This window comes from Corvus brachyrhynchos, unplaced genomic scaffold (genome assembly GCF_000691975.1).
Source record: "Corvus brachyrhynchos isolate BGI_N302 unplaced genomic scaffold, ASM69197v1 scaffold59, whole genome shotgun sequence".
Lineage (NCBI taxonomy): Eukaryota > Metazoa > Chordata > Aves > Passeriformes > Corvidae > Corvus > Corvus brachyrhynchos.
The window spans coordinates 6,072,108-6,080,564 of NW_008246054.1; the positions used below are offsets into that span (position 1 = coordinate 6,072,108).

General features: G+C 60.7%; 1 protein-coding gene across 2 annotated transcripts in view; it reads left to right on the forward strand.

Moving 5' to 3' along the window:
* The first annotated feature begins 3,828 nt into the window (after positions 1–3,828).
* CERCAM (cerebral endothelial cell adhesion molecule) overlaps positions 3,829–8,457 on the forward strand; it is a 6,569-nt gene continuing 1,940 nt past the window's right edge. Inside the window, exons 1-11 of one of the 2 annotated variants that reach the window (XM_008642368.2) lie at positions 3,829–4,145; positions 5,706–5,816; positions 6,012–6,129; positions 6,208–6,342; positions 6,430–6,634; positions 6,708–6,827; positions 6,935–7,011; positions 7,175–7,281; positions 7,386–7,518; positions 7,694–7,821; positions 7,898–8,101. In XM_008642368.2, the coding sequence (XP_008640590.1) occupies positions 5,743–5,816; positions 6,012–6,129; positions 6,208–6,342; positions 6,430–6,634; positions 6,708–6,827; positions 6,935–7,011; positions 7,175–7,281; positions 7,386–7,518; positions 7,694–7,821; positions 7,898–8,101 (1,301 nt within the window). In that variant the 5' untranslated portion in view covers positions 3,829–4,145; positions 5,706–5,742. Of the gene's footprint in view, positions 4,146–5,705; positions 5,827–6,011; positions 6,130–6,207; positions 6,343–6,429; positions 6,635–6,707; positions 6,828–6,934; positions 7,012–7,174; positions 7,282–7,385; positions 7,519–7,693; positions 7,822–7,897; positions 8,102–8,457 lie in introns of both variants that reach the window. The other variant, XM_017745639.1, reaches the window with a different exon arrangement.

Consider the following 8,457-nt stretch of genomic DNA (forward strand, 5'->3'; position numbering starts at 1 on the left):
GGGGGACAGAGGGGCATTGGGCCGAAGGGGACAGCTTTGTTTTCGGCCACAGCTGCCCCGGGTTGGGAGGGGACCGACCGTCAGCCCCAATAAGGGGAGAGGAGGGAGGGGATGGAGGGGACGGGAGTGCACGGGTCAGCACAGCGCGGGGGGGGACCTGGTCCATCAGGTACCCCTCTGTCGCTGTCCCTCTGGGAGGTGGCATTGGGGGGGACAGAGAGCAGCTCCCTGTTGTCCCTGGAGTGAAGCCTCAGGGTGTGCAGCCTCTCCCTGCCCACTGAGGCTGAGGCAGCCTAGCGTTGGTTTCCTGCCTCAGTTTCCCCTTGCTGCGGGAGGTGTCCCTCTGCCCACTGCCAGGTGCCTGGGGGCCAGGGCGCTGCTGGCCCTGATGCCAGAAGGTGTGGTCCAGACTGGGGAGAAAAGGGACCATTCTGAGGCTGAACCAGCTGTGCCACCCAGGAGGGTCAGGATTTGGCCACTGCAGGGCTTGAATGTGGCTCCAAGGGTGGCAGTGCCTTGCAGGTGGAGTGGAGCATGGCCCTGGCTTCCTGCTCCCAGCAGGACATGAAGAGGGAAGCCGTAGCACTCCCAGAATTTCACAGCCCGCCAGGAAGACCCCAGTCTGCCTCCCAGCAGGTTGAGGTTTGGGGAACACTGGCAGTGTGTCACTGCCCCATTTACAGTGGTGCAAATCTCCCTTTCCCCACAGCCAGGATGAGAATGCTGTTCCCATCAGCCTCCATCTCCTCTGGCACAACATCTCTTGGGTGGGCCAAAATCCTCCTGGGTGGCCAAAATCCCTCCCAGGATGGCCAAAATCCCTCCAAGATGGCGTAAATTCCCCTGTATTTTTGTGTGTGGGAAGATCTGTAGTTTTTGCTTGCTGCAGAAGCAGCCTGCAAGGAGAAAAGTGGAGCAGTGCCCATGGATGTGATGGGTTTAGCAGAGACATGGAAGGGGAGGGGAGCACTGAGAGGGGAGCGCTGGCCTCCTGAGCTACCCAACATCAGGGAGGTGGTGAAAACATCTGGAGCAGCTGGAATGGCTCAGGATGAGGGGCTTGCATAGCAGAGGGTATGGTGGATTCACAGGCACTTCCTTGGTTCTGGAGTTCCCCCTGGACAGGCACTTGCTGGGAGGCTGAGAAGTGGGGGGGAGGGCTCTGTGCCTCAGTTTCCCCAGCAGGAAACGGGGCTGGTGTTTTGAGGCTGGGTAAGTCAGGGGAGGTCTGGAGAAGGCATCTCTGGAGGGGACAGCATCACTTGGGCAGTGTCATGGCATGAGAATGGGGACCTTTGGGGGTACCATGGACTTTGGGCAGCCAGTTGGGTCCCCAGGATGTTTTTTTTGTGAAATAAGATTAATAAAAATTTTTGTTGACTGAGGGGCTTGTACCAGGCCTGGCCATGTACACACACACAGAATCTCTGCATTTATAGATACATATCTATATATACACACACATATCTTTATATATTTGCCTTTTGCAACCAACGTTGAGCCTTTTAAAGCAGAAAAATATGACATTTGAGGAACCTGGAGCTTTTCAAAGGCTTTGTTGAAAATCCTAGGAAATTTCAAGGAAGGGGTGGAGAGAGGTGGGAGGCAACCAAAATCCTCATCCCTGGGTCCAAAAGCAACTTTTTCCTGTGGAAAAGAGAAAACATACTCGTGTGAATGTTGTGCAGTGCTGCTCCTGCCTGGAGCCTTGGGGATGGGAAGGTGGTTTTCCAGGCAGGATGCTTGCAGACCTGATGCTGGCTCTGTGTTGCAGGTACCACCATGAGTGCATGGAGCCGTGAGGATGTCCTGAGCCCCATGGGGACACCCTGGGCCCTGTGGGGACCTGCCACCTGCCTTCCAGTCGTGCTCCAGGGGCACAGGAGCTGTCACAGCCCCGTGTTAGCTGTGTGGTGCAGATGGAGATGCAGAGCCACAGCACAGAGCTGGGTGGGTCATCACCCTGAGGACCACACAGCAGGTGCCCTGACAGATATCTCCATGTCCTGCTTCTCCCTGAGCTCACCCAGGGTTGTTTTTCCAGTGCATGCCCAAAGCTGCTTATAAGGTGCCACTTGGCTCTCAGTGGGCTCTGAGGGTCCATTGTGAGCTTGGCAGCAGCCAGGATGTGGGGGGAAGGCAGATTGCAAAGGCAGGGATAATTCTCACCCCAGCTGAGCTTGCGAGGACAGGCACAGGATGCTCTGTCCCTCTGCCAGTCCCAGCCTGTGTGCAGCACATTTCACTGGCCTGTGCCTCAGTTTCCCTATGTCACAGTGGTGGGCCTCCTTCCTCTGCCTGCTTCGGGGGTGATGGGGCTGTGGGAAGGGCAGTCCCTCCCTCTCTTCCCCTGCTCTGGAGCCCACGGCCAGGGAGTGTTGGCAAGGGCTGTACCAGGGCAGTGGGGCCATGGCTGTGCTTGAGTGGGTGAACCGTGTGCGGTGTTAGGGGAAGGGCAGATCCATCTGTGACCCTGAGAGAGGATGCAGGGATGGAGGGATGTGGGGATATCAGGATAAAGAAGGGAAGGGATGCAGGGATGAAGAGGAGAAGGGATGGAGGGATGAAGGGATGAAGAGATGAAGAAGAAAAGGGATATAGGCATGAAGAAGAGCAGGGATGAAAGAATGGAGGGGTGGAGGGATGGAGGGATGTCGGATCTGGAATATAGGGATGATGGGATGCAGGGATGAAGAAAGACAGGGAGAGAGAGGGCGGTGGGGACGTGGGGATCAGATCCAGTTCGGACAGACCCTGGGCTCCCCACCGAGAGCGGCGCCGGGAGGTGGCAGCAGCGGCCGAGCGCGGGGCCCGGTGCGGGGGCGGTGCCGCGGGGGTGTCCCCGAGGGACGGGGGGGCCGTGGGCTCGGCGGGCATCCCCGCTGCTCTGCGGCCCTTGCTCCGCCCTAACTCTCTGCCGGGCCGCCGGGCCGTGCTGGAGGGCTCCGGCGGAGGGGAGAGGGGCTGCCCCTCGTTCAGCCTTCCCGGGGGGTTGCACATGGGTGGAGTCCCGGCACGGACACGGGTGGGTCCGGCTGTGCTGGGCTTTTGGGCTCCTGCCCCTGTCCGCAGCTCCTCCATGGCTGGGAATTCCCGGCTGCGCTGGCGCTGAGCGCTTCCCGAAATACTTGTCCGAGCTGGGGCTGTAAACAGCATATTTTTCTCCTTGCAACGACTGCCGGGTCCTGTGAGTCGCCCCCCGTCTCTGTTGCTTCTTGCAGGTGTTCCTGGATTGTTCACTTCTGGCCCTTCTGCTGCACCCTGATGGAGCCCTCCGCCCTCTCCCCGAGGGGACACAGGGAACCAGCGAGAGCAGCCGCCTAGGGCACCCCTCACCCTGATGCGGATGGGCACAGGTTTGGCCATGTGTGGCATCCACCCGTCCCTCACCAGGGCTCTGGAGCCACCAGAGTGAGAGGTGCCCGGCATTACTGGTGAGGAGTTACTGCTCTGCAGGGCGTGACCACCTCCAGGCCCGCGCTTGCTCTGGGAGCTGAGCTGTATTTTATGGATTGGGTGGAAAACCAGAAGGCTTGGTCAAATGTCCCACAGGCCCCTGTCCGTGGTTCGGACACGTCACAGACGCAGCTGTGGGGCTGCAAATGGTCATCCATGGAGGACAGCCTGGGTGGGACACGGCTCAGTGGGGTGGGCTGCCTTGGTGAGGACGACAGCCATGAGCCCACTCAGCCACCACTCACAGTACAAGCCCCCCACAGCCACATCTCTGGCCATGATCCCCTTTTCCATGATCACCCCTGGCGATGATACCCCGGCAACCAGCGCCCCTGGCCATGTTTCCCCAAACCATGAACCCCGCCATCCCACTGCCCACCCACCCACGCCGTGCAGGCACCGTGGGGACCCAACGGCGTGCTGGCCAGGGGTACATGGGGATGCCCAGGAGCATCCTCGGTGAGGGGGTCTCGCTCCCTAGCCGTCGGCTGTGCGGGGCTCTGCACCGATATCGACACCCTCCTTCTGCTGCTGGGCACCGGCACCGGCACCGGCACCGGCACCGGCACCGGGCCAGCCCCACCGCGCCTGGTACTCGCCCTCCTGGCCCGGAACGCGCAGCACTCACTGCCGCACTGCTTGGGAGCCCTGGAGCGCTTGGACTATCCCGCGGGCAGCATTGCCCTGTGGTGAGGGAGCGGGACCCTCGGTGGTAGCCGGGACGCCGGGGGGGAGCGGGCACCCCGCGGTACGGAGAGTAGCAGGGATCCTAGGAGAGGAGAGGGCTGTAGGGGAATGGGTATCTCGGGGGGAGTCGGGATGCTGGAGTCACAGGGACCACAGGGATAACGGGCAGCCCCGGGAGAATGGGGATAGTGGGGGGGAAGGAGGGTCCTGGTTAATAAGGGAGACTGTGAGGGGAATGGAGAGCCGAGGATAGCAGGGACCCAAAGGACAATGCGGGGGGGAACTAGAGAGAGTGGGGGAACTGGGGACTCGGGGTGATCTTGGAGCAACAGAGGCCTGGGTGGACAGAACGGAGATTCTAAGGAATGGGCGCCTGCGGGGGACAGGGGATCCTTAAGGGACAGGGACCTTCGGGAAGAGCAGGGACCCCCTGGTAGCAGCGCCCCCAGCCCCAAAATGTTAGGGGTGGCTCTGCCCCGCGTGTGGGACCCAGCAGGAAACCGGGAAGGGCTCGGGCTGCGCCGCGGCAAAGGGGCAGGACCCCCACCTTTCCCCTGAGGAAGCTGTGGGGCTGATGAGGGAGGGGAGCCCTGGGCACAAGGGGATTCTGCATCATCAGGGACAGACGCTGCCTTCCCCCTCCCTGCAGGGTTCACACTCAGCCCCCCTTTCCCAAAGACACCCCCCAAGCCCTCTTTACCGTGCTGGGGGTTGGCTGGAAGAGCAGTCTCCTGTCTCCTCTTCGTCGCGCCACTTCTGCCTCTCGCCTGAGCTTGTCGGAAACTTTTCTGCAGCTGCTTTTCGGGGGAGCTGAGGCGGGGGCTGGCAGAGGGATCCTGGCAGGGCTGGGGCGGGGACTTCACCCGCCGCACCCCCGGGAACCCCCGGCCGCAGGACCCTGCGGGGTGTTTTAAGCCCGTGGAGCTGGGGGGACACAGATCCTGCCTTGTCCCCTGAATCACGTCAAATCCCCATGGCTCCAGTGCCTGAGGGATGTCCCGGGGCTCTTTGACAGGTCGAGGGTGCCGAAGAGTGTGGGGACTTGGGGTTTGGTCAGCCCCGTCTGTGCTAGAGTCCCTGTGAACATTGCTGTGAGGATGGGTGGGAGAGTTGGGAATGGTGATGGTGCCTGGCAAAGGGAATGTTCAGGAAGGGGGATTTTTTGCTGCCTGTTGAGTCCTTTCCTCTCACTGCTGGAACAGTGGGATGCACAGGGGTGCTGTGGGGTGCAGGGGTACAAAGTGGCTGTGCTGCAGTGCTTATGGTGGGCAGTCACAAGGCTGGGGTGAGGAGAGCGTGTCCAGGGCTGCCACTGGGCTGCAGGGATGAGGGGTGGGAGCTGTGGAACAGCCTGGCTGGTGGTGGCACCAGGAAAGAAATTACCCGTTGGCATTCCCCCTCCTGCCTGTGCAGCCTTGGTTCCTTACCAAATTACATGTTACATTCCCAAGCAAGTCTGTCACTGGCTCAGTCTTTTGGCCCCGCGAGCATTTCTAGTGCAGGGTGAGGTCCTGGTTGTCCCTTGAGGAGGACCCCCAGAGGATAATGTCCCCTCACCCCAGGTGCGCAACAGACCACAACTTGGACAACACGACCGCTATGCTGCAGGAGTGGTTGGGGGCCGTGGGGAAGGACTATCACTCGGTGGCCTGGAAGGTGCAAGAGGAGCCCAGGTGAGGCTGGGTGAGTGCTGGTGGGGGGCAGGTGTGGGCTGTGAGGGGCTCCTGGAGCAGCATCAACTCTCCCTGGCCGGGGACCACGAGGAGGCGAAGCAGAGAGGGGCTGACTCAGCCTGCCAGCACAAACAGCCTGCACTGAGTTTGTGTGTTCCCAGCGAGCAAGGTTAACCCCTGCCTTCCCCTGCCCAGCTCCTACCCTGACGAGCTTGGTCCCAAGCACTGGAGTGACAAACGCTATGAAAACTTGATGAAGTTGAAGCAGGAAGCTCTCACCTATGCCCGGGAGCAGCAGGCAGACTACATCCTGGTAAGGGGCATGGGGCACTGGTGGGGTGGGGCTGAGGTGGGCTTCTCCATCTCTCCAGAACCTGTGCCGTCTTCACAGTTCGTGGACACTGACAGCATACTGACCAACAACCAGACCCTCAAGTTTCTCATGGCGCAGAACAAGTCAGTGGTGGCCCCCATGCTGGACTCGCAGACCTTCTACTCCAACTTCTGGTGTGGCATCACACCCCAGGTATGTCCCCAGAAAGCCCTGGAGAATGAGACACCCCCATGGTGGAGGAGCCTTCCACCATGGAGGCATTGTGCCGGTGTGCCACAGGGATACTATCGCCGGACAGCTGACTACTTCCCCACCAAGAACCGGCAGCGGGTGGGCTGCTTCCGTGTCCCCATGGTCTATGCCACCTTCCTGATCGACCTGCGGAAGGAGGAGACCTCACAACTGGCTTTCTATCCGCCCCATCCCAACTACACCTGGGCCTTCGATGACATCATTGTCTTTGCCTACTCCTGCCAGGAGGCTGGTGAGGGTGATGGGGGTTTTGAGGGGTGCAGGGGCTTGAGGGGGCTATGCTGCTCACCTGTCTCACCCGGCAGGTGCGGAGGTCTATGTGTGCAACCAGCACCACTTTGGTTACATCAATGTTCCCGTGAAGGCCCACCAGACGCTGGAGGATGATCATGCCAACTTTGTGCATCTCACACTGGAGGCCATGGGTGAGTGCCCATAGGTGGAAAGGTCCTGGAGGCTTCCAGGTCCTGATAGGGCTGTCAGCCCCTGTTCCCAGCCAGGGGAATCTGAAGGGTGTCTCCTCTCTCCACAGTGGATGGTCCCCCCATGCAGCGCTCCAGGCACATTTCCCTCCTGCCCAGGCCGCTCACAAAAATGGGCTTTGATGAAGTAAGTGCCCAATGGAGTTGCTCGTGTCCCCCTGTCCATCCCTCTGGTTGCATCCATCCATAGCAAAGGCCAAGCCCCTGTCCCCATCCTGCAGTAGCCAGGCAGGCTATGTGTCCCCCATGAAAACATGCCCCATTGTTGGGGCTCTCCCCTTCCTCCCCAGATCTTCCTGATCAACCTGGTGCGGAGGCCAGACCGGCGGCAGCGAATGCTGGCATCCCTGCAGGAGCTGGAGATTGTTCCACGGGTTGTGGATGCTGTGGATGGCAGGTGACCATAGGGGGACCACTCAGCCAGTCCTCTGGTGTTACTCTGGGGAGGGGATGGGGAGTGGCTGAGGGGACACCTCACTGATACAGCCCCTCACCTTGCAGCACCCTCAACAGCAGTGACATCAAGGTGCTGGGTGTGGACCTGCTACCTGGCTACTATGATCCCTTCTCCGGTCGCACGCTTACCAAGGGCGAGGTTGGCTGCTTCCTCAGCCACAAAAATATCTGGAAGGAGGTATGGGGCCACAGCGGCCATGGGGTTCCTAAGGGCCACCAGCAGTGGGCAGGGACCCTGTGAGCATCACAGATGTCTGGAGGACCTGGGGAGAGGGGTGTCCTGCAGCATCAGTGGTCCCAATATGGCCCAGCATTGTGCTGGGATAGGCTTGCACCTCTGTCCCCTCCCCCAGATTGTGTCCCGGGGGCTGGAGCAGTCAGTAGTCTTCGAGGATGATGTGCGCTTCGAGGCTGCCTTCCCAGCACGGCTGCAGCGGCTGATGAAGGAGCTGGAGCAGGCACAGCAGGACTGGGACCTCATGTAGGTGCTGGGGCCAGGGGGATGTGGGGTGGGGGTCCCCAGGGCTGGCTCTCATGGTTCCCTGGCCACCCCACAGCTACCTGGGGAGGAAACAGGTGAATGACGAGGACGAGGCACCTGTGAAGGGCGTGCGGAACCTGGTGGTGGCCGGGTACTCGTACTGGACACTGGCCTACGCCATCTCCTACCATGGGGCACAGAAGCTGCTGGCCACCAAACCCCTCTCCAAAATGCTGCCGGTGGATGAGTATCTGCCCATCATGTATGACAAGCACCCCAAGTAAGGAGCAGGTTGTGCAGGAGGGTGCTGGCCTGGCCATGCCAGTGTGGGACTATGTGTTTCTTCTCCACCGTCACCACCTCACCCAGTCCCCCCCCTTGCAGGCATTACTCATGCTGGAGGAAAACATCTGTAGCATGAGCTCATTCCCAGCCGGCTGCTGCCTGGCCACTGGCGGCTGGAAAATGGCCCTCTGCCAGCATGGGGTGGGGGAACAGGAACGGAGCTGGGGCTTGATGTGGGCCCTGCACAGGGTCTTGGCCTCATGGCAAGGGGTGGGGAGCAGCCCCCTGTACCCTGGTGCTGGGGGCCTGTGTGGTTCTCCGCCCCTGGTTGGGGGTCTCAGTCCCAGTTTG